A 26,443-nucleotide genomic window follows, 5' to 3' on the forward strand; every position below is an offset into this window, starting at 1 on the left:
GCTTACTTAAACACTTTTAGATCTTCAGTCAAAATGCTGAGCATTAATGGCGACAAAACTGAGTTTTCTTTCTCAGATTCTGGTTTGTTTATCAGCAGAGGCAGACAAAGTACTCAACTCTATTACTTGAGTGAAAGTACAGATACCGCTGGTCAAATATTCCTCCATTACAAGTAAAAGTTGTAAAGACAGATTTTTACTTAAGTAAAAGTATAGAAGTACTTGCTTTTAAAAGTACTTAAGTACCAAAAGTAAATTTCCTTTGTCAATGCACTGTTTTATTGTTGTATGTAATACTTGCAATACTTCTGAAGCAACTTACAATATATTAAACCTACTGAATACACTGAATAGCTTGTAGTATCTTTGGAATAAAGAGCTTTTAGAATGTTAAAAAACCTATGGAAGAAAAAATATATATATTTAACACCCCTACCCACCCCCATAAAAGCAGGATGGTAGTGATCTCACACAGCTCTGACAGTGTGTGCACACATCTATGTGTAACCATTCATCCACATTTGAACAGAGTGGACAATGAAATTGCTGTAAATACAGACTGATAAGAAATAAAATAAAAAAAAATCAAACCTGCTTTACAACAGTAACACTGCTTTAACAAAAATGCAAAACAGCAAGACTTATTTGACATCAAAACCAAAATTTAAAAAATGCAGTCTAATCGCTCTCGGAGTACTTTGATGTCACACAAAGAACTGTCTGTGCAGTGCTGCTTCAAGTCCAACACCTGTGTTTTATTAGGAGATGCACAACCGTTCTTCTGTGGCTTTATAGGTAATATTTTCACCTACACGATTTAGCAAAATCAGACAATATTGTGTCTAATTATATATTCCTCAATATTAAATTCTTATCATTGAATTGTTATAAATAAATATCACATTTGCAGCTGGTCAGTGTTCAAAAAATGCTGGGAAATCACTTCATGTAGCCCTACAAGAGTGATTACTGATCAACTGTCTGAAAAAAAAGAAAGTCACATTTTAGAGAAGAAAAAAATCACCCACTGACTTTCAAAGCTGCTACATAGTAACGACTTTCTACTTCGAGGACCTTGATAGAAATGTAGTGGAGTGAAAAGTACAATATTTGTCTTTCAAATGTAGTGAAGTTAAAGTCATAAGTTTCCAGAAAAAATAATACTCAAGTAAAGTACCGAAACTCAAAAAGTGTATTTAAGTACAATACTTAAGTAAATGTACTTAGTTACTGTCCGCCTCTGTTTATCAGATAACATTGTTTAAAACATTGTTTCCAGTCGTGCCCCTGAAGTATAAGTTTTGACTTCAGATTTGTCTGCTGGCACACTGTGACCTACGGAGGTTGATGTCAGCAGCGCCACAGCAGAGAAAATTGCTTTACTTAAGTTTTGTTGTGCTTGCTGTCTGAATTAAGTGGGATGAGATCAATTAAAACATGCTTGCATCAGCCTAATGAAATTCTTACTGAATTTGGCAGAGCAGCCAATGAATGAACTCATAAGCATCACTCACTTACTAGATATTTGCCAACATATACACATTTATGCATATATACCTATGTGTAATAGTATTGAATAGTGTAATTTCAAATCCACTAGCGTCACCAAACACAACTGAGAGTGGTAGACAAAGTCTGTTAACTATATAACTTAAATACATAATTATTATCAGGAATTAAATAAATAAATAGTCATTCCACGTTAAGCCTAAGTCACTGTGTCATTTTTCTTTGTGACCAATCCACATCTAACATATCTCACAGTCTCACATATGATGCTGAAGTGTTATTTTAGTAGCCTATGATATATATGTATATATATATATATAATATTATAGTAATTAAAGGGACAGTTCACCCAAAAATTAGTTTCTTTCTTCTGTTGAACACAAAAGGAGATATTTTGAAGAATGTTCGTAACCAAACGGGTGATGGTAGCCATTGACTTGTATAGTAGTTGTTGTTGTTTTTTCCCCCAATGGCTGCCGTCAACTGTTTGGTTACACATTTATATTAAAATTATATTATGTTGTTTTTTTTCAGTTGCCAAGGTAACTTCCCTTTCTGTTTCAGTCTTTCCATCTAATATTTTTATTCCAGCTTTATTTCAGTTAAGGGAAACTACTACTATTTCTACTAGCTTCTGTTTGTTAACAATAACGACTGGCTGATACAGTGACCTTTGCTTTGCCATGAATACAGAAGAGAAAAACAGCGTTAGATGTATATAAAACTGTCAAAAGTATATTTTTTATTATAAACACCACTTGCAAACCTAGGTCTAAAAATAGTGCAAAATGCAGTTAGAAAATGCCCCTCTACAAGAGCTTCAACTAGAGTTACCAGACATCTTGAGAATGTTGATTTGCAGTGGCGTGTTCTTGGATCTTGCTGACACTTGTTGACAGAGAGATCTTTTACAATTGTCTTAAGTTGTCATTGATGTTAAAAAGTGAATCCCCCAGTATTTTAGCACTGAACTGTGTCAGAATCAACCGATAATTCGGTAGATTTGCAGAGTTTATGAGCATATTTCATCCACTTTATGACTGTGGTTTATAGACTGAAATAAAGGTCCAGTTCTTTTGTTATTACTCTGTAAATGGGATTGAGATATTTTAGCAGAGACTTTTCTTTTGACTGCCTGAGTCAGATTTGGCCAGTGTCAGCAGAAACCTGCTTTACCGTCACCTCACGTCCTCCACACACGCGCACGCACATACACACACACAGACAGACAGTGCTTCTGGCACTCCTCCAGTTGGCAGGCGCTGGTACTGAGGTAACAAGCTAACTTTGGTCAGTTATACCAGAGTCACAAAGAGCAAATGAGGGGATGAATGGAGATACTGAGAGGAGCAGAGGTCAGGGCCATGGAGAAGTGCATGTAAGACATGTTCCTCTGAGCACGACACTCGCTTATCTAGGGGGGGGAAAGTCATTTGGAGGACAGGTAAAATGTCATTTTAAAGCAAAATTTTCACACTGTCCAATATTTTCTTGGTGAATTTATTTGAGTGAGAGCTTTATTTTGCTGTATTTGTTTAATATTTTAACATTTTGAATGTATTTAGCATCAGTGTCTCTTATTAGTGGGGAAGAAAAAAATCTGCCTTTTAAGCCACTTCAGAGCAAGTGTTGTGTATATATATTTAGAAGATAATATAATTTTATTTAAGGATATTAATACTTTTGTTCAGCAAGGATGCATTAATTTGATCAAAAGTCACAATAAATATATTTTAATGTTACAAAATATTTATATATTTAAAAAAAAATGTTTCCTCCCTACTGTGATGCAGTCAGCAACATCAGAGTCCCAAACCAATTCACCACATAGAGATTGGTGTGATGAAGGCCTATGGCACAGCATGCACAATACATTTGTTTCTGTGTTTGCATTCATGGCACATCTTTCATGTTGAGTGTTAGATGATTGCATAGTAAATACCTAAATATCATGTCACTGTTAGGAGTGAGAGAACAGTACCTGTATCTGCTGTAGTGAAACCATTCCACATACTTTGAGGAAAAATGTGCAGATGTTTTGTTCCAGATTCAGTTGTGTTTTTTTTTTTTGTCTTGTATGTGTACAAAGATCTCATAAACAACCTTAAGCTCTCATTTAACCGATAGCGCTCCATCTGCACGTCATCCACTTAAGCTGAACATCCTCTGCTGTGCGTGCCATTTGTTGGCTGCACTTAGCCTGACATACGCTGTCCAGCACGACCGTATTGATTGTGCATGATATGGATTGCTTTTTGAGCGCTCCGAGTCCCGCGGGTGGCTGAATTGACTGTTGTTCCTTTTTCTGTAGGCCTTGTCTTTTCTGTAGCTTTTGAAGACCCAGTGAAGACTGTGGTCTCAAGAACATGATATATTCCTGATTAGCATGCAATTTAAATTGTTTTGTGGAGGATTTAGAATTCTGAGAATAATAAACTTTGTGAGTGAAGGAGTGTTTTAACAGCTGACTTTTGCTAAGCAGTAATGAGCGTGCTTGTGTTTACTTGTGCTGACTTCTTCTCTGTAGTTACCCTGATGTTAGCAAAACCATGTGTTTCCTTGCACAGATTCCCCAAACCCTCCGCCGCCAGCTTAAACTCTTACAAATGACTCAGAGAAACTCATGTTTGTCTGTGTGTGTTTTAGCATTAAGAGCTTCCGCTAGCTCTACACGTGATCTTTAGAGGCCCAAACTGAAAAAGGCGTTCTAGGATATATGAAGGGAGATTATAGTTGACAGCTCTGGAAGCTGCAGATGTTGCAAGATCAAACCTGTTTTTGGAATCTTTTGTGGTTCAAGGTGATTGTAGCTGATTTACCCCAGCGTGACCCAGATGCTATACCAGATCAAATCCAGGTCCACCAGCTGGTAATAAGTAGCATTTAGAAGCAGCTAATGAACAAAAATTACCTAATGTTTGTTTTTGCTTTTTTAGGGTGCGTTTTTCAAAGCCTTCTAGCAAAATGTTTGTTTATGTATGTATTTTTTATTTATTTTTGTATTTATTTATTTATGTTATATGTTATGTTGTTTTTATTTTTTTTACAATTACAATTTTGTTTTGTTTTTGCTTAGTCTTCTTTTGTCTTATTTTGTATTTTTAGGGGGCCTTTCAGCCAAATGTTTGAATGGGCCTGATGCTTTTGTCAGTCAATGAAGCTCCGCCTTCAAACCGGTTCACACACTTGAAAATCTGTTTTCCTTCCATCTGTGTGTGTTTGTGTTAGGGTGGGTGGCATGGCTGTTGTGGGTTTGTATACATCTTCCTGTGCCACCCAGGAGAAACAAGAGTTGCATTTCCTCTAAAATCCCTCCGTGCTGATTACACTCTTTGATTTCAACTTTGTTCCTCTCAAACTGCTGCGGCAGTGGAGAAATCTCTGCGTTTATTTATTAAAGGCTTGCACAGGCTGTGGGGCGACCTGTCAGATCCATTAGACAATCGCTCATCAAAAGAAAGAAAGGCAGAATGTGAAGGAGAGGTTTTATAAACTGAGGAAAAATAGTGTTAAAGGGATGGAGAGGTGGGGGTCTGGGAGTGTTTGGTTGCGGTGTGGTGCTGTAAACGTGTTTAGCAGAGCTGCATTAAGACTTCACACAGTTCCGGCAGGAACTCTCCAGTTTCATAAGGCTGATCTCTGCACCAACTCCACAGGGCGTTTTCTCCACAAATGTCATCACACACACACACACACACACACGCACACGCACGCAGAGTCAGACAGACTTTAACGTCCTCCGGTGACCACTTGAGGACACAACTTTGTGTGTGTGTGTGTGTTTGGATTACTTGGTTGATTGACTGTTTGCTAAGCCCTACCTTAACATTGTGACCAAACCTTAGCAATAACAGCTACATTTGCTCCAAAGTAAATTAATGTGATGCCATTTAGTTTATTTATTGACGCTAGCCACAGTAGTGTCGATAGTGAATACATGAATGCTTTGTAAAAACATTACATTAATGTTCTATGGAAACGTATGTGTGCTATGAGTAATCTTTTGCTTTTAAAGAATTGAGGTGTGTGTGTGTGTGTTAGTCGGTGAAAGCTACACTATAATCTCCTCTCATTCTGCTGGTGTTGAGTGCATTGATCCAGTAAGACTGTGAGCTCTAAAATCTCTCCTGCTTTACCATGTCTAATGTGTGGGGTTTCCTCCTAGTCACACGCCACTTCCTTTTTCAACATCACTCACACACTTTGCTCATCTGTGTGTGTGTGGTATTCTGCACACTTTAAACACACATGATCAGCTCTTGAACACTCTGTGTGGTTTGTGAGTACATGACCAAACATTAAATCTGCAGAAAGCCATGTCGATTTCAGCAGAAATAGAACAGCCATCATTCACACAAGCATGGGTGACATTTGACTTTTGAGTCAGGGGGGGGCAAGAAAAAAAAATTGTGTATATATATATATATACAGTGGGTACGGAAAGTATTCAGACCCCCTTAAATTTTTCACTCTTTGTTATATTGCAGCCATTTGCTAAAATCATTTAAGTTAAAAAAATTTTCCTCAATGTACATACAGCACCCCATATTGACAGAAAAACACAGAATTGTTGACATTTTTGCAGATTTATTAAAAAAGAAAAACTGAAATATCACATGCTCCTAAGTATTCAGACCCTTTGCTCAGTATTTAGTAGAAGCACCCTTTTGATCTAATACAGCCATGAGTCTTTTTGGGAAAGATGCAACAAGTTTTTCACACCTGGATTTGGGGATCCTCTGCCATGCCTCCTTGCAGATCCTCTCCAGTTCTGTCAGGTTGGATGGTAAAATCCAACACAGTCAAGAATAACTTAAAGAGGTTGCCACCGTTAAGTAAACTGCAAAATAAGTAAGCAGTTATGACTGGCAATACTCTTTTGAGCAACTAGAGTAGAGCTATATATACATGTGGACTAGCTTTGGCTCTTCCTGCTGACTTGGATGGTGATGCTTTCCGTTTGTCAGTTGATGGCCTTTCATTTTTAACCAGAAATGTGCACGCTGCTTTTCGGATGTTCACTGAAGTTTTCCATGTCGTTTCCCCGTGTCACTTGAAATGTTTCCATTTTGAATCGTTGTTACCGAAGGCGAGACATGTGAGGAAAAAATAAACGATCAGTTGTGGAACTATATTCTGTCATAAATTGCAGACCATTCATTGCTGAACTTTCTACCATCCGTTACTGGAAATGAAATAAAATTACTGGGTGATATGTCCTGATCTCAATCAAGTTTGCACACGCTTTTGGTCCGTGAATTAGATTTCGCTCGGGACGCGCGCTGTCTGTGGAGGTTTGGCCAGGACCGGTTCCAGAATTAAATCAACATATTTTATGTTCCGTCCATTGCCAATCACTGCTATTTCAAAAGTGAATCCCACATAAATATGCGGATGGCATTCCCGAAACTTTGCAGGGTGTAGCCTATCTGTCCGAAAAACGCAATTCTGAATGGATTATACCATAGAAAGTGAGCTCCCTTTATCACCAAAAAGCGTCACGCAATCTTACAAAGTTCCGTTATAATCAGTGAAGCTCTCTGAACTGCACAATTAATCTCTTATTTACATCGCGTCTGCACTTAGTCATGAGATGATTCACGACGAGCGTGCAAAACTGCACTTAAAAACTGCGGCGCTTTCAGCAGTGAGTGTGAGTGAATTCTGACCAAACGTTTCTGATTCACCATTGCGTTTAAGAAATCAACAGATATGTCTGTGATTGGTTACATTGCTCAACGCTGCAAAAACATGTTGAGGGTATTTAGCGCTTGACTAAGTGCTCCAATTGCAGCGGGCCGACATCAGGGATTCCATGACTAACATTTGGGGGGGGGGGCAATTTTTTTTAACAAAAGCTAAAATTATTTTTGTTTTCTTTGCGTACAAAAAGTATTCTCGTAGCTTCGTAAAATTACGGCTGAACCCCTGATGTCACAGATTATTTTACCGATCTCCTTGCTACGTTTCTGGCCCTTGATCATGGTAATTACATTGCTGTCTATGGGAGGGTCAGAGAGCTCTCAGAATTAATCAAAAATACCTTAATTTGTATTCCAAAGATGAACGGAGATCTTACGGGTTTATAACGACATGAGGGTGAGTAATTAATGACAGATTTTTTTTATTTTTGGGTGAACTAAACCTTTAACTCAAATATATCAAATTGGTCCCACAAAATAACAGATGTCAGTCTCATATGCTCTGTGGTAAAGTTGAGCAGGAAACTTTTGGTCTGAATTCTGCCCTTATGCTGTCCAAAATGTAAATTTTGTGGGAAAGGTAGAAAAAAAGAAACTGCAGTGTGGTTGGTGTCTTCAAAGACTCAGCTATTTTATTAGATCAAGTTAACCTGGTTTGGGTTCTTCAACCCTTTTGGGAAACTTTGGAGCCGTTTGTACATGCCTGTGTGGAAAACTCATTTGGCTTTGTCCTAATTATAATTACCGTCTTTTCTGAGTAGCTGGTTTGCATTATGTGTGTGTAGGAGAGTGGACTTATGGTCTTGAATTCTCTTTAGTCAAATTATATGACATCACATTTGAGGAGCTTGGTCACAAGGCCACTGTGCTAAGTTGAATGTTACCTCAGACACCAAAATTCCTTCATCAAATAAACAATCATTCGTGTCCAGGTCAGTAAGTCACAGAACTGTTTGATTTGAGAAAGTTCAGGAGGACCACACGCTCTCCGAGCTGATTCAGAGCTCTCCTTCCTGTTTGTGCAGGATGGTTTAATTTTGGTCAGTCCTAATTGCTCATGACTGTTTGGTGTTATCCCTTTTAAACACATGGTCCTTGTATGTGTTTAAAGGGCAGCTAGATGCTTCTTTATGTGTGTGGTCTCCTGCAGGCTGTGACAGATATCAGGCCTGCTCAGACTTACACTGAAGGAGAGTGTTTGGTTAGATTTACCCTGCATTAATATCCTTCAATCAGCCCTCCTATGCTGTTAAGACATTTCATGAACCACAACAGAGAGGTAGATTGATCTAACTCTTTGTTTTTTATACGTCTAGGTAAGCTTGGTTTGGGCCCATAATTTATCATTTAATTAAAAAACCATGTCGTTCCAAACTTGTATCCATGGACCACAAAAACAACATTTTAAATAAATAAATACATTCCCTACGGTGAGAGTCCAGTAGTGACCACTGCTGACTTGTGCTCAAAACTACTGTTGTATAACTTTGAGTGAGGTCATTTGAATGAGATTTGATAGCTTTTCAGTGAATACAAATGAAACATTTCTGTATCTTCAACTTTTATGGAGTCTCTTAACTTGACTGCCATGTGTAGTCGTGTCTGAAACCATAGAACATTATTAAGTGCACTCAAATGCCATAATGCTCCCCAAAATCAAGTGTACAATGATATATAAAACATAGCTAGCCTCTAGAGCAGGGGTGTCAAACTCAATTCCTGGAGGTCCGGAGCCCTGCAGAGTTTTGTTCCAACTCTGCTCCAACACTCATACCACATAGTTTTCAAATAAGTCTGAAGGACTTGATTAGTTGGATCAGGTGTGTTTAATTAGGGTTGAATCTAAACTCTGCAGGGCTCCGGCCCGCCAGGAATTGAGTTTGACACCCCTGCTCTAGAGAATACCAGTAGACCCTCACTGCAGAACAAAGATCCAGGGGGCGGAGTTGGATCCACATCTAGGGGGTGGAGATTGTAGGTTTAGGGGTGGAGATGGGTGAGTTTAGGGATCAGGTGGGGGAGACGGGTAGGTTTAGGTATGTAAGGTGGGAGGAGTTGGATCTGGATCCAACCTCGCCCCCTGGATTTTGTGTTCTGCAATGAGGACTATCTCGAGAATACCCATGTACTGTAGTGTCTAAACTCACTGACTAGTTTCATTTGCTAATTCAGTTGACTAAATTAGTGGACTGAGGTAGGGAACAGTGAATGAGGGTATTTGGAGTGATTTCGGATACAGCCTGGGAGATCTTGATTAGCTGGTTCAGGTGTGTTTAAATAGGTTTGGAACTAAAAGTTGTAGGAAGGTAGCCCTTCAGGAGCAGGATTGGACACCCCTGGCCTATACAATCTTTGATTGTATCTCTCTGGCTGTATTTCTTTCCATCTTGTTTTCCTCTCACATTTTATCTCTCTTGCAATCCTATCTGCCTTTTCAGAGGCCACAGTTGTACAGATCTGTTGTGTTTATTCATCAGCAAAAGCCTGGCCAGCTTCTATCTCTTGTTCGCTAGCAGAAGTGGGACCCCAGTCCAGGGCCATTGTGTGTAGAGTTTTGTTGTTAAAGCCTCTTTTTATTGGGCCAGCTGTAGCTCTGAAGGTGGCCAGCTCTCTCCTATAACCTGCAATTCAGCCTGGCATTTATTCTATTTCTGTATAAACGAAACGCACAGCTCTCTTATAAATCTATTACATTTTGGCTGTTGTTTCTCACTTGACGCCACTGACTGGCGAAAGGCAATTTGTCACTCAAGCATGTCTAGCTTGGTTGTGCCGTCCATCTGAGGACTGCCTGCGGCACATCGCCAGTGACGAGCTGATCAGCGAAGCAGAGACAAACTAATCGTGTTTCTGTCTTGACACACAGACTTGTTTTTGCCACCCTGTGCAGTCACTGCAAGCATACCTACAGGACAGAATGACTTTCAAGGAATCGGGGATATTTAAATTTGAGCAGGTATGAGTACCTTGAGAGTTATTGGGCCTACAGTTCCCTCTTCCCACTTAATCCTCTCGAAAGTTTTGAGTACTGTCCGTGACTCGTATTGAAAGACGTGTTTCTAAAAGTGCCTTTCTCCACTGATGAGCTTTCAAAGGAAGCCATGTCTTCTACCACAATGTGGACGCGTAACAATGAGCAAAGATGCAAGGTTTCAAATTGATTCCCGAGGATCTCGCTCCAGCTAAGCAACTCTTGGTTCCTGTGCATTCTCTCATTGCAATGGGAGTGATCTCGTTTTGTTATTGTCAGATGAAAAGGGGCTAAAGTGGGAGCCCAGGAGAGAAAGTAATACTTTTTAAAAGGACGGACCCTAAGGACCCTTGGCTCTGCAGTGGCCCGTGTTGCGCAGACATTCCAATGCACTGAGGTAGAGGGTGTAATGGGCTGCCTCGTTGGCCTCCCGCACTGGATAACCTATCTCTCTCTCTCGGTCTCTCTCTCTCTGTCGTCCCCTTCATGGCTTTTGCTCAGAGAAAACAAAACAAAAACACTTTCTTGTCATGGCTGACTCTGGCCGTGCTTCGCTCTACAAACCAATCACCTTCAATCAGCTTACGGCAGACTCAGCAATCATAGACGTACGCTCTGTGGTGCTGACCCAAATCTCTGGCAAATACCGCTGTGTGTGCTTGTTTCCTTTCTTCCTCCAGCATCTGGAGGACATGTGTAGAGAGGGGAAGAAGTGCTTTAATATTTTTGCTCTTGAAGGTCATCTCTCCTAGCCTTGTTTTCCCCCTCTCTTGCTTTGACTTTTTCAAGGAATTCGTGTTATAACAAATTTCTTGATGTTAAGAGAAAGATCACGGTTGGCACGTGGCCTACATTCTTTGTTGATGAAATCCAGGACTGTGTGACTATATTTAGCATCGTTCATACGAACAGGCTTCCAGTGCTCTTTTAAAAGAGTCTCTCGTGAGAGTATAGACTGCCTGCCTGCTAATGAATCCATTTGCAGTACATATTCATCTGGGAAAGAAGACGCACAGTATGAACTTCCTACATGCAGATAAAGGAATTTATCTTTTGTTTGCTCATGCTCCTTTCAGTGACGGTGTGATGTACATTCTCTTTACAATCTGATTGACTGAAAATTTTTTGGTAGAAGTAGAAGAAGCTGATGTACTTAATGGGCGCACCACATGGCAGTTTTAGAGTCATTTCATTAAAGTTTTTCTGGAAAATGTTAAGTTGTTTTATTGTGGAAACTAGTGGATGCATGCTTGGTACTTTGTTGTCTTATTGTTACCGTTAAAACGCTAAACCATGATCAGAAAAGGTTAAAACTAGTCAACTTCGCTAATCAACTAGTCAGTCTTTAGAGGCCAACAGACCTTTGCTTCATCCATTGCGGTGTGCGCACATGGTGCAAGATTTAGTCACACTTATGGTCTGCTAATGCTGCTGAACAACCTGTCTGGAGGGGATGTTTGCAAAAAAGATTGCAATAAAAAGGGAAGTTTCTCAGGCTGTACAGGAAATGCATGCTCAATGGTGGTTACAGACAGATGCTCTGTATTCAACTTAGCCTCTGTTGGCTTTCCAAACCTTTCGAAAAGAAACTTTGCATTTAGAGCAAGAAATATCACATGTCTGGTGTCTCATTGACTGGTGGAGATATTGCATCCTCATTGCGTATGCCCTCATTGGAACGCTTTAAGTATGTTAGGAGCCCCAAGTCCCACTTGGGCTATCTATGTTATGGGTGTGTGTATGCATTAGTGTGTGTGAATGAGAGACACTTCTTCTCGCTCTGTCACACACCCATGTGCTCCTGGTGCTCATTAACGAGGCTCCGAGCTCCTTCGGGATGGAGCAGAGGGGGTTTTGGGAGGCAGGGTGAGTGTTCGTACGTGCGCTGCGGGTAAGTGGCGTCTCTTAGCTTGTGCCAGCTATCGGTGTCTCATCACATCTGCGTACCGGTGCTGCCAACCAGCTCTGCCAGTGTATGAATGAGCCTGGAATCATCACGCTAACTGCCAGAAGCAGCTTTCTGATGCTTATCTTTTAAATTTAGTTTGACAAGTTTGTGTATGTGTATGTGTTTGTGCATGTTATCGGCAGATTAGCTTCTTGTATATGATTCTTAAGTCTAAATTGTGCTTCCGTTTTTAAACCAAATGCATTGCCTTTCAAAGTATACTTAATTTGATAGCATTTGTGAATAACGCTTCACACACGTGCACCAGAAAGTTTCATCCCTCTCTAGTTTCTATGCAATTTCTTTCTAGAAGTTATAACTGATTAAACTAGGGTGTTGAGTATATTTTAACACACATTGCATTGTTGCATCATTGTGGCAACCCAGTGTGCAATGGAGTGACCTTCAAATCCTGTTGAATCAGATATGTTCAGTTAGCTAGCTATAAACATGTTGACCGTTTAATTAAACTTAACTTGCTTGCTCAGCAAGATTCTCTTCAAACTGTTGTTCTGACATGGCGGTAGATGAATAGTTAATGAAAACAATTGCAGCCACTGTGGTTATGCTAACAATGTGACACATCCTTGTTTTATATTTACTTATAGACATGAATTGTTTTGACATTTTAGCTTGTGTAACTAGACATGGTTCTCATACTATACTTAAAATGTGCTCCCATACTATCCCGTGTATCCTGTCATGATTTTATTTTTTATTGTAAATCCATAAAACAAATAATGTGTTAATTTCAATTCATCTCTGTTTTTAGCATTCTTGAATGCTAAACTGTCCCTTTTAAAGGTGAAGTGTAAAATTAGCATTACATATGTATTGGCATGGTATAATTACCTCAGAGAAGAGTCTGGTCCGTGATCAGCATGTTTATAACTTGACTCTCAGGGAGAAAAATGCGAATAGGTTGTTTGCCATGTGTTCAGCTATCACAACTGCACAAGTATCTGCTACGCTGACTCCTGGAAGCCTCGTGTCAATTCGCACATCCTTGAGTTACAAAACACAAGTGAAGACTGAATATCTATAGATATCAGAGCCTCCGTAACTTGGCATTTTCATTGGACAACATATTTAACTTGTATTATGTACAAAATGACGCAATTGCACAAGTGAACTCGAACTAAGTTAGGTGGATGGGGCCTAACAACACGCCGAAACATGGCGAATTAAACCAAAGAATTCACAACGTTTTATTATAATCGTGTTCTCATTATAATGTTATATGACAGTCCCAATCATAATCATTATTATTTTTGTTCACTGCTGTATGAGCTGCATGCGCTGAGCTGAAGATGATTACTGGTAAACTGCACTTTATTAACTCTCTATTAACTAAAACAAAAGCATTCAATATTAGATAAATCAGATATATGTGCATAAAATAAGCACAATAGTACAACGTACAATTGCACAAAAGGCCGCAAATGCACAGGCAAACTTAACTGTGACAGTCATGAACAGGATGCACTTTTCTTGTAACAATTAAGCGCTAAAATAATCTCTAACATTATTTTGCAGTAATGTTCTCATTATAATTTTATGTAGCCTATTTGACAGACTTGCCCTGCACATGTTACACTTGAATAAATGAATGATGCATTTATATAGCGCTTTATTGTGTATTGCTGTACACCCAAAGCACTTTACAATCATGGGGTGGGGGGGGGGCACCACCACCACCACCACCACCACCAACGGTGCCAGTACGTTCACCACACACCAGCTACAGGTGGAGAGGAGAGAGGGAGATAGAGCCAATCAAGTGGATGGGGATTATTAGGAAGGCCATGATAGACAAGGGCCAGTGGTGGCAATTTGGCCAGGACACTGGGGTTACACCCCTACTCTTTACAAGAAGTGCCATGGGATTTTTAATGACCACAGAGAGTCAGGACCTTGTTTAACGTCTTTAACGTCTCATCCGAAGGACGGTGGTTTTTGGCAGTATAGTGTCCCCATTAATATACTGGGGCATTAGGACCCACACAGACCACAGGGTGAGCACCCCCTGCTGGCCTCACTAACACCTCTTCCAACAGCAACCTAGTTTTCCCAGGAGGTCTCCCATCCAGGTACTGACCAGGCTCAACCCTGCTTGGCTTCAGTGGGCAAGCAGTCTTGGGCTGCAGGGTGATATGGCTATAATCTTAACTGTATTTTTCTTTTCAAAGTGATTCCAATCATATTTCAAGCAGTTTAAAACCATCATTGCAAACGGTGCGCATCTGAAGTGTCTCTGAAGGAAATAATGCATTTTTTATCAGCTTTAAGATATCGACCAAATTTTCTTATCGGGTTGATAACAGTAAAAATGTACATTTATCGGCCGATACTGATATGGTGGTTGATGCATCCCTAGTAATATGACTGTTCCATTCTTCTGATCGTTGTTTTCATTGCAGGCTAGCGAGCCGAGCTGCGGTCTTACAGCTCTGTTAAGGCCAGCATCCAGCTCAGCATTTTTTCCCTGAGCTGGGTTAGCGCAAGAAGGAAATAACTGTTACGGCTTGCCAGGATTTGAGGGAAGGGAGGACGGAGAGGAGGGTGGAAAGGGAAAAAAGAAAACAAACTTGAAGGCAAAGCGTTCGTGGTCGGCTCCCAGAGTTGAGAGAGAGGAGTGTTTGTTTTTTTCTTTTTCAGACGGGAGAGGTGTGTGCGTGCTGTGAGGAGTAATACTCTATCCAGAGAGCAGCGCTGGCGCGGAGGTGATAGCGAGCGCGGGGTAATTGCTGCCTACCCGGCAGCCTGCTGGATTGTGCTCCTGGGATCCAATGACAGCATCAAGCCTCTGAGCGCTTCAGCCCACCTCGCCGTCTGCGTGGAGCGCTCTACGCGCACTCACATGCTGATATTATTGCCATCTCTTGGCAAAGGACCCCAGCGCGGCGCATTAGAGCAATAATATGTAGTTAATTTTGAAAACTGATGCTTTGTATCGCTTGCTAATTCTGGTGTATGTGAGAACAGCTCTGTGGTTGAGCTGCGGCTTTGCATGCAGGCTATTTTGAGCCGCGCTCTGTCTGTGTGTGCGTGCACGTCTGCAGGTGTGTGTGTGTGTGTGTATCTAACGAGGTGCTCTGGTGGTTTCACACACCACACACCCAATCAGCCGCTGTCAGGCTTCTGCAGCGCATCAGTGCGTAGAGTAGTCTCGAGGAGTGTGTGTGTGTGTGTGTGTTTGTTGACAGACATGTCTGCTGGGAGATCTGATGTTCACCTGACAGTATCAGCCCCCGCACAGGAACTCGCACACGCACACACTCCCACTCCCATGCCTTTTGTTTCCCTAAGCCCCACCTTCTGCTTAACCCTACACTTCTAATTGGGCCTTTCCTCCAGATTTGTCCAGTTTTAGGTCTCAAAATCATTAAATTGACAAAGGTCATGTGTAGAGCAGGAACTTTTACTAACTGTTAGTGATTCTTGAGGAAGCGTTTACTGTTTTAGTAACTTTGTGTTAAGGATTTTAATAATTTTGTAACCTTAAGTATTATACTTTGTGATACGAACATGAATGGTACCTGAAGCCTTGTAGTTCATTGATATGTTTTTTTTTGAGTCCAGAACTAAAAAAAGAAAGAAAACATATTTAGACCTACATTTCCATCCATTTGTATTACACGATTTTAACATAAACTAATATATGTGGTGCGTACATCTTACATAAATTGGTGATAAGAAACCGGTATGGTTTCAGCTCTCAAAAATGTAATGGCATAGTTTATTATTAACTATTTGCATCTATTTGATTTTATTTAAGTAATCATTCAGATTACTATACAATGCAATATTTCTTTATAAACAATCACAATAAAAAAAAAAGGTTGATCAAAATGCTGTACAAAAACAGAAGTAACTACGAGAAATACAAAACACACAACAATAGTAAAACATTGATCAAACCAGTGGTCAATGAATATCGAAGGCCCTAGAGAATAAGTATGTCTTGAAAGACAAATACTTAGAATCAGTATGAATCTATTTATTGTGAAAACAAATACATTAATTTAGTTAAATAGAAAAATAACTTTGTTAAAACATGGCTAGTTGTGGAACAAGCATTATTCATGTATGAAATAGAAACACATTGGGTATATCGATGATAAATATAAACTTAGTTATTGTGTATTTAAAACGCATTCAGTTTATTAGTACTGTTACAAAAATGTACCTGTTTAATTTATGTATGCCTGACTAATATGCATCATGTCAAGTTTATTTGTTTGTTAAAACTGTGTGGTCGAAATGATTGAAAAGTTTATATGCAATTCAAATGCATAACTCTTAAGTTTTTTTTGGTGTTTTTTTTTTTTAGTGCAACTATCTAAACACCATAGCAAACACATAGCAGTGTGCCCTTGGTCCTTCGCAAAGGCTTAGAATCACTGTGAAAACCACCTAGCATTGTGGAGACAAGTTTTGCACAAACACCACTTGCTTTCCAGAACATTAAAAAATTTAGTTTGGTGGCACCAGTTTCTGTTAGAGGTCTTTTTTTTTTTTTTTTTTTTTTTTTTAAAGGGGGTCCTATTATGTTCTTTTACAAAGTCTTAATTTTGTTTTGGGGGTGTACTAGAACATGCGCTCATGCTTGGTGGTTCAAAAAACGCATTATATTTCACATAATTTACATGATCAAAATACCTTTCTCCCCAGCCTGGCACAAACGGCTCGATTAGTTCCGGCTTTGATGAAGGTCCGCCTTCCGAAAAACAAAATGTGTTGTGATCGGTTAGCTGTCCCAGTGCGTTGTGATTGGCGAACAGCTTAGACGGTGTTTCAGCACTGCCACGCCCCTTGCTCCGTCTTTCAACAAAAGCTTTTTGCGAATCCGTCACTGTACTCCCTCGTGTTGTGGAAGCTGTCCTCAGTAAAATGCACAGCACACAATAGCAAATTGGGGTTATAATGCTCAGGAACAGAGTAAAAAAATAAATTGCAACCACTGTTTCCTGACATCATCCGCTTTCGGAAGCCCAAACAAAGACGTTTGGGCACGGAGGTGAAAAAAACAGCGTTTCAGGCTGACGCTACAGCACAGCAGCTCTTCTTCTTCGTTTTCTCTGATGCACTAACTCTGCAACAGCTCTTCTTCTTCGTCGTCTTGTCTGATGCACTCACTCAACCAAGCGTTCTAACCACAACCTCGCCCCTCCCCACCCCCCAACCATTCGAATTTCTGTAGGCGGGAATTATTTTAATGATATTCTAATGAGCCGCTTTGTGATATCACAAAGCCCGGAAACCAACGCTGTAGTCCAAACGAGCCGTTCGTTGTAGTTCTTGAAAAGGGATTTTTTTTTTAAACGAAATATCTCCCTTTGGAGTGGACTTTGAGATTTGTAACTTTCTAGATCTATTTTGTGCCCAAACATACACACTACACACTGACTAAAATTTAAAAAAATGAAAAAGCATAATGGGACCCATTTAAGACATCACGTGCGGAGATCTCTTTCCAGGATTTAGTTTAGTTACAATTAACCAAGGTCAGACTGTTATTTTTGTTGCATTGTCTTCACCTTGACTCTTTCATTCACATCTAGAAGGATTCATTACTTCGTTACTATTTTTGTAGCTATCTAATGATGTGCTTCTCCTTCAGTACAGTAACTGTGAGAAACACAACTCCCACACCACCACAGCACAGGAATGTCTGTAGTTCCCCTCTCGAGACAAGCGCTCTGAGAGAGAGAGGAAGCCGTTATTGTCTGTGTGGGAAATAACATTTTAACTGGCTCTTTGTATGTCAACATAATGTGGTTATTTGCTACCATCAGTGTCTTTAACCTCATCTACAGATGAATCCCACTGATAAATCTTACATACTTACTGTATTTAAACATGTTTATATTTATCTTTTCTTTTTAAATTTAATAATTATGTTTAAGTTGCTTTAGTTTTTGTCTAGTGCACTACTGCTATTTATTAAAAATGGTATAATGAATGAAAATAACAACAAATAACTCCTACTGCACACTTTTGTTATTTGTAGGATGCCTGTGAGAACCTGACCTGTGTGGAAAATTATTCTATAGGTAGATTCAGAATTGTTATCAAGGACTGCTGTCTGGAAAGGAAACTGTATTTTTTGGAAAGGAAGTCTTTGTCTTTGTTCCATTCTTAAAATCTCTCTAAAAGATGATTCAGTTTTTGAAATAGTCCAAGATCAAACAAATCATTGATCCTAAAGTAGAGGGAAAATGAAGTCATCATGAACAATCAACAGCATTTGATATTTGGCAGGGAAGTGTGTGTTTGTGCGCATTAAGTGTGATTTTTGTTATCTCTCTGAAAAGTGCTGTAGATTGATTTTATTTGTTTACTCAAACAGCTGCATTTAAGTTTGTCAGTGTCTTGAGTGCTGATGCGTTCTCTACAATAGTGCTGATCTGTGTTCTCTTTACAGGATGATAATGATGGGATGCCCTGGTCGGAGGAGCGAGTGGTGCAGAAAGTGCTCTATCTCTCGTTGAAGGAGTTCAAGAGCGCTCAAAAGCGCCAGCTCTGTGATGACCTCAGCAATGGAGGAAAAGGGCCTAATGGTAAGACACACGTTCAAAGTTTTTCAGTCTTTTCTTCACCAAGCGTCTAAACGCTCAGGGTAATAGCTTGGTAAACTGTACACAGGCACGTTTTTGTTCAGTTTTTCACCTGCTGGACAAGTCTGTTACTAACACTTTTATATAGGGTGACCATACATCCTTCTTTTTCCTGAACACGTCTTGCTCAGGATTTCTAAATTGCCTAAAATGTCCAGGTTTTGGCTGAAGGTAATGACTGAAAAGTAGTTTGACCAATAGTGTGCCGTGCAGCCATCGTATATAATCGACCAATCGTGGCATGCCAGAAGTTGCGATCTACATAGAACGGTCAAAGCAATACAAATATGTGTATATACAATATATGAGGACCATAGAGAGAAAATCAATAGCAAAACCCAGACATTTTAGGCAATTTAGAAATCCCTGCCAGGACAAAAAAAGGACGTGTGGTTACCCATTTGATATTAAAATCTGTTATTAATGCATGTTTTCCATCATATGAATGAAGCCAGCTTTGATTTAGCTCTTTCTCTTTGAGTACAGTGCAAAGATTGGTTTGATTTGATTTGATCTACTTTTGTTTGGTCAAAGGAAGCTCCTAAGGAAGTTTCCAGTGAGTATATGTGTAAAAGTGATCCAGGTTACTTCAGAGCTTTGGAAGTTGTCTGATAGCTGCGTGTCTGACACTGCAGTTCAACACTCTGGGACTTCACTTCACACGGGCCTCAGAAAGCCAGAGCTTTCACTAAAAAGAGCTCTGTGACTCTACAGGGAACAAAGAACAGGCCTCATATATATGAGTCTGCACAGCCAGACAGAGACGAGGAGGAAAGCCTTCTCTTGATGTGGGCTTATCCATTTTATCACTCAATTTGGAAAAAGAAAGGAAAATAAAAGAAATACAACAGAAGTGAGACTATTGTCTTTCACCAGTTGATAGCTTATGTCAGGGGTGACAGGGCACTTCTCTTTACTTAGAGTAGACTGCATAATTTAATTGATGTGAATGAAACAAGGCTGTGAGAAATAGTCCACTTAGTATGCCATAATGTATTAAAATAACACAAATTCAAAATGCACTTTCTCGCTAACTGTCCGTTACACAAATATTTGAGATCACATAGGTGAAATTGTTGAAAATCCTGTTTCGTGTCACTTTTAAGGTCCTAGCTCACGTCTTATTTTAACAACTAATGTAAATATTTTTGTCTAATGTAAATATTTTTGAAAGACTTTTAGATATATATATTTTTTTACTTTTTCAATGTTTCGTCTGCTAAATGATTGATGTCCACAAACAGGCCTGTAGTCTCTCGCAACCTTGTTTTGTTTGCAAACAAATATCTTCACTACTCTGAACATCAGAGTAGCTGCCATGTGGTCGACTGGTGACAGGTAATCTCGTCCCAGTGACTCTAAAAACAGCAGGAGTTCAAACACAAACCCCTCGCTCCGCATGTAAACATGCAGAGAGACTCAAGCCGAAGGGGTTTCTGTTGACACTACGGCAGGTGGTTAGATATACACTCTTTGAATAAACTTTTAAACTGATAATAAGCTCTTATCACAACAGCCCTTAATCTTGTTTTCTTGTTGTTGTATGTGTTATGTTGCGTTGCTACCTCAAGTAACGCTAATCCCTTTGAACACACGGTGTTTAACGAAGGATGATGATGCATGAAGACTTTGTTCACAGATGCAAATGCTCAACAGACACAAGTGCAGCGTGTTTTGACTCGAAAGGATCAGTGTCCGATTTAGGTTCCGTCTGTACGTTAGCAATCGCTGATGAATTTTACTGTTCAAGAGAAATCAGTCAACAACACAAGATGGGACGAGGTATGGCGTAGGCCTGTCGCAATAATCAAGATATCGACTTACCGCGCAATATATGTACATGACCTCAATCATTTTTGGTGACGCAATATATCGCCCATTATATTTACTTAAAAATGTATGTCACCATGTTTTGTACATTCCACTTGCGCCTGTGTCTTTTGCAGCTTCTCATACATAACGTGGTGTAGTCATAAGGTGCTAGATCAAATTTTAAAAATGCTTCTACAAAAAAAGTTTAATCTGCAGACATGGCCTTGTTTAGGGATTTGTGCCTTTGTGCATACAGACATCTGACTGCTAAGTAGTGATTGTGTTTTTCAGCAATAGTGTGCACCCTTAATTTACAGAGAAAAGAAGGTCAGGGAAAAATCTGTAGATTGAAAAATCTCCATACAAGTTATTTGTGCATTTTTCTTTTTTTCTACTTGTTACTTTGCACTTTTTGTTAGAAAATATTTATTTACCATTTAGTCAGGGTTTTTTAAGGTATCTAATATTTTGATACTTAATTTCCATGATCTAAATATTCTTAAAAATTAAAGGTTTGTTGTCATTTGGAAGTGTGTAGGCCTTCTTGCGTTATTATGCTGTTACATTGTGATTATATATTCAGTGGCATAAAATGGTCTTTAAAATGACAATAATATCTCTTATCGCAATTATTTCTGGGCCAATATATCACACAACAAAAAGTTGTTATCGTGACAGGCCTAGTATGGAGCAAGAGCTGCATAGCATTCACAATTTCTTGTGTTGAAAAATAAAATGTGTTGGTCTGTATACAAACTTTTTTCTGCTCTATCATCATCTTGTTTTTCATTGTGTCAGCTTTTTTTTTCTCCTTTGCTAAACCACTCTCTGTGTATCAAGTCTGTGACTTGTTGGCAACTGTATCTATGGACAGTGTTGTTGTTGTTGTTGTTGTTTGGTTTGGTTTTTGTGTTTTGTTTTGTATGATGCTTTGTTTTCATAATCTCAGACCATCTGAAATGAAGCTCATTACAGTCAATGCACAGATCCTTGAGTAATGGAGAGTCTGAGGGAACCAAACTCCATGTGGCTGCAGATCACTTCTTGGCTGCTCTGCTCCTGATGCCCATCGTTTCCCAGCAGCGCTGGCAGAGCAGACAAAAGGGGACCGTCAGGGGACGTGTTTTAGCTTTTGTGTTCCAAACAATGTGGCACTGGCATCCATTTTGAGGCAGTGTTAAGAGGACAAAAACAGCCTATTTTGGCCAAAGCAACTGCGTCTGCCACCACAGGCCAGACATGCTCTTATTAAAGGGGACGTATGCTTTATGTAACATTTATTTTTGCACAAGAGCCCACTTGCAATATTAGTCAAGCAGTCGTAATTTACTTGACAAGACCAATTTCATAGCAGACTGCTTACATTAAAATGCATGTAGCTATCAGTTGTCACTCTATATTTCCCAATAATATGTCTTAGATGATATTTGAATGCTTAGTTGTATGATCAAAGCTGCAGGGGTCAAAAATGTAATGTAATGCAATGCAATAAAATGATGATTGAGAGGTGAACAAGTAAACATTCCTCAAAAAGCCTGATGATCATATTCGATAGTCATATTTTATCATGAATCTAAAAAGTTATGTTTGGATAACCAAGTAAACCTTCAGTCCCGTTAAATTCCAAGTTGCTTCAGTCCAGAAAATGTTCATCTTGAAACATTAATAACAATATAAAATGTATTCTTACGTTCACTTTTCACTATTCCCAGCAAAAGACATGTGAACTATGACCTGAGCATTTTTAGAATAATACTATAAGGTCTTTTAATTGCTAAAAAAATATAAACTATCAATCAGACAACAAAATGCATGTAAAAGATTGTGTGTACACAGTTTTGATCATGTGGATAATTTAGAGGCCTTGGAAAGTTGCATATCAGTTATAATACAGTTGGATTTATAAAGTAAAGGAAACTAGAGAAGTCTAAGCATATACTGAATGATTGTACATGTCTTAAATGACCAGTCTGTCTTTTTTAAGTTTTTTTTTTTTAAGTCCTCAGTCCAGTTTAGGACCAGGGCAAGGTCAACGGACAGCACAATGACTCCTAATAATGGCATGAAGTGCAATTTTAAGACAAGCAATTTTTGTGTCCATTTGGAGTGTCATAATTCAGTGTAGATGTGTTTTCTCTGAGCATCTGATCTGTGATGGGACACACCTATACCATATTTCTCCATTGGTCCATATTTGAAAGTAACTAATGGGCCACACATCATGACACCACATTGCTCAAGTGACATCTCGCTCTTTGTGGAAACCAGGAGGTGAATGCAGCGAGGTGACGGGCTTAGTTAAACACGCATAAATATGATTAGAGGCCCTGATGGACAGACGGTTGATAAACCGTCACACGCTGTCCCGGTCTGTAGAGAGAGAGAGAGAGAGAAACCTGACATTTGGCTCCGCTAGACTCCGACTGTCTTTCACACAGCCACTCAAGTGAGACCAACATATGTAAAACACGGCGCGGGAAGCGAGCAGCCTGCATTAAGCTGTTTACATCTGATCCCTCTCCACCCACGTCGGCTTGGCTTGGCCGGCTCTCTCGGGTTTTGGCTTCCTGTGTTGTGATGAAGGCAGCGGCTCACGAGCTTGTTTACTCTTGCACTTGAGGAGTCGTTTTAAATTACCAGTTTTGACTATAAGACATGTTGTTTTGCTGCTTTTCTTTTTTGAGTTAAATGGTCCCAGTTTTCCCAAAGACAATGTTTTGTCCCATTAGAATAGACCTCTTAGGACTTCGCTTGGATGCTTTGAAGTCCAGCCATATTGGTCCATATATGAGAGAAGCATTTTTATAGATTTTCATGTATGTGTTGGAAAGCAGCTTTATTGTAGTCTCTTTGTTCTGCAGCTGTTTTTCTGGCCGGTTGGAGATTTGAGGTCCAGCTCTGGGAGTGTTTGAGGATTCTGGATATTCACTCAACGAATGTTACTAAACACAGACATTAAATCAGTTGAGCTGTATAAATGGAGATTTAACTCCGTAATCCTGGATGTTCTGGTGTTAACATCCAGAGCTCTTTAGATGTTGCATTACAGGTTTCCGTGTGTTAAATGCTGTTCACACCGGGTCTAACTCACCGGACTGTCCAGAAACCAGAATAAATATTTATCTTTCTTTGAATGCAAAATATTTAATTAATTCTTTTCACTTTTCTTTGCTAACTTATTTGAGTAACACTTTAGTATAGGGACCAATTCTCACTATTAACTAGTTGCTTATTAGCATGCCTATTATTAACATATTGGCCTGTTTATTGGTACTTATAAAGCACATATTCTGCATGACCATATTCTACATCCCTAATCCTACCCAATACCTAAACTTAACAACTATCTGACTAACTATTAATAAGCAGCCAATTAGGAGTTTATTGAGGCAAAAGTCATGGTTTGTTAATAGCGAGAATTGGACCTGTTAAAATAAAGTGTGACCCTTCTTTGTAATAATCATGTTTTTAAATGTCTGAGACCATCAATATCAATTCCAGACAGGAATCAGAAGTTTATATGTTATTAATCAGTGTTTTTTTGCCAGGTGAAACTCAGTAGTGTAGTGACTGAGAAGGAAGGAGGACCCTATAAATGTCAGTTAATTTATTATGTAAATTGAATAGTAATATATTGAAAAGGTAGCTCCGATATTATGGTGTAATTTCAAAACATAGCTCTCTACTGAAAGGAAAGCGGGAGCAATGGCCTTGCGGTAATTGTGAATGCTCTGACTCAACTCTTTCTTTCTTTCTTTGATTTCATGTCTCTTTATTACAGTGTCCATCGATAATGGGGAAAAAGCAACAAAAACAACAACAGGATAAAAGTAATATAGAATAATAACAATAACATTCATATATTATTTATTATATAAAAACTGCAGCTAATTTTAATCTGTGCTACTGTTGAAGATCCCACTTACTGCAGACCAGAGTGTTTCAGTTTAAAGTTTTTAATGTAAAAATTTGCATCAAAACAAAGTCTACCAACCACCTATTCAAGCTGAATATTAAGTTTAAGTCATCACTTTTCAGCCTCCATCTTTCTCTCTATGGTAGGATTTTGAAGTAAACCATCTTTCGTTTTCCATTTGCTCATACTCCATTTCAGTTTTGCATTGCATTATTAAAGCAAAACCGCACTGTGATGATGACATTTCATCTTAAATTTGATTACTTGACCTGCTGCATCTGGAGGTCGTTTCTGTTTCTCAGGTTTTTGCTGTTTCTATCTTTCTGTACAGCTTCCTTGTCAAATGGGCAGCTGAATGGATGTGGGTCTAAAGGAGGACATAAAGAGCACGGGTCTTACTCTCAGAGTACAGATGGAAGCAGCGAGTACTCAGAGGACTGCCCAGCCAAAAAGAGGTGAGTGACCCACTCTCGCTCTCTCAGAGGTCAATGTTAAAGAGTTGGTTGGATCCCTGGCGGGTAACTCGAGCTGAGACAGCACTTTCAAAGACAGCTGAAGAAGAGAGTATGAAAACGGATGGCATTGTTAGTGCTGTATTCTCAGACTGAGATATTTCACTTACGGAAGATGTCAGCCTTCCTGTTTTTAATTTCCCCATTTGTTTCTATTTCTGGCTTTATTTAGCAGAAAATGACAGTCAGAAAGAAAAAAAAAACAGCTTCATTAAAAGAAGTCTGAGGACCTTATAAGAAGTGGTAATTCTTTGAAATGAATTGCTGTCATGTTTGTTTTTAATTAGTCACTTTAAGACATGCTTAAACGTGTTAATATGTCCAAGTACAGTCGGTAATTAACTATTCAGCATGTTGTGATCTGTGATTTGGAAAAGCTCTGAAGAGAGATAGAGGAATCAAGCTGAAGCGTAATAGACAAGGTTTTTTTGTTGCTTTTTTTGAACTGTGCCTTTGAGGCAGACGCTTAAAATTATGTATTTTACCCACACGGTAGCTGTCTCAGCGTAAACCTCATTCTAACTCCCTTCTTTTATGTTGCACTTGGCATTATAACTCGCTATTTGAGCTCTTTGCCGTGTTACACATTTTTAAGTCACACATCTCCTTTCAAACAGGATTTGACTTTGATCTGAGTGTATGGCCACGGTCAATGCTCAATCACACATTCACATAGATGGGTGGCATTAGCATTATGGAAGACCTATTCATCAAACCCACTGTTTAATGGCACAACTTTCATGGTGTGCCATAAACCCCCTTACAAACAGTTGCGTAGGCCCACTGAAGAGGCTTTTCTTCCTCTGGAGAGTCTGATTTAATCCCACCACCGGCTTCGAGGGAACAAAACATCTCTGAGCGCAGACGCCGCTTCAAAGCCGACGCTGCTCAGCGCCCACTGAACGCCACACAACGCAGCGCATCCACACCGCAGCGGCCAGACCCCAGCAGATGTCCGTTTCAACCCCCCCCCTGAAAGAAACATTCACAGAGACCTTCTGTCTGGGGTTCTGTCTATCAAGCCGCAAGCACCTATGGGAGATTGAGAGAGACAGCGTGTGTGTGCAGGCAAAAAGCACCTGCCGCTGGTTTACCTGTCACTTAATACCCTGTTATAATCATTAATCAGAGCGCTGTCCTGGAGACATCATCATTAGAACAGCTTTAAGTGGAGCGAGTGGGAGGTGAAAGAGGCGAGATGGGCAGTGCAGGGATTTAAGTAAGCACAAAGAAGTAGAGAGCAGCAGATGCAGTATAAACGGTAAAGCATTGTGGAATATTAGGGCTTTGCTCTGCCTGCACACAAGAGCAGGCTCTTAAAGGGATAGTTCACTCAAAAATAAAAGTTGGCATGTACTCTCCCTCATGTTGATCTAAACCTGCATGACTTCTTTCTTCAAAAGAACATTAGGAGAATATTTTGAAAAATGTCTGGATTTTTTCTTGTAATTAG

The 26,443-nt window shown here is 39.5% G+C and overlaps 1 protein-coding gene across 2 annotated transcripts in view; it reads left to right on the plus strand.

Moving 5' to 3' along the window:
• Nucleotides 1–26,443, plus strand: part of LOC107568290 (protein Jumonji-like) — a 98,767-nt gene that overhangs the window by 36,452 nt on the left and 35,872 nt on the right. For both annotated transcript variants that reach the window (XM_016254221.1, XM_016254222.1), the window contains exons 2-3: nt 18,558–18,693; nt 24,810–24,933. In XM_016254221.1, the coding sequence (XP_016109707.1) occupies nt 18,558–18,693; nt 24,810–24,933 (260 nt within the window). The remainder of the gene's footprint in view (nt 1–18,557; nt 18,694–24,809; nt 24,934–26,443) is intronic.

Source organism: Sinocyclocheilus grahami, unplaced genomic scaffold, assembly GCF_001515645.1.
Source record: "Sinocyclocheilus grahami isolate Dianchi unplaced genomic scaffold, SAMN03320097.WGS_v1.1 scaffold1231.1, whole genome shotgun sequence".
NCBI classification, from domain to species: domain Eukaryota; kingdom Metazoa; phylum Chordata; class Actinopteri; order Cypriniformes; family Cyprinidae; genus Sinocyclocheilus; species Sinocyclocheilus grahami.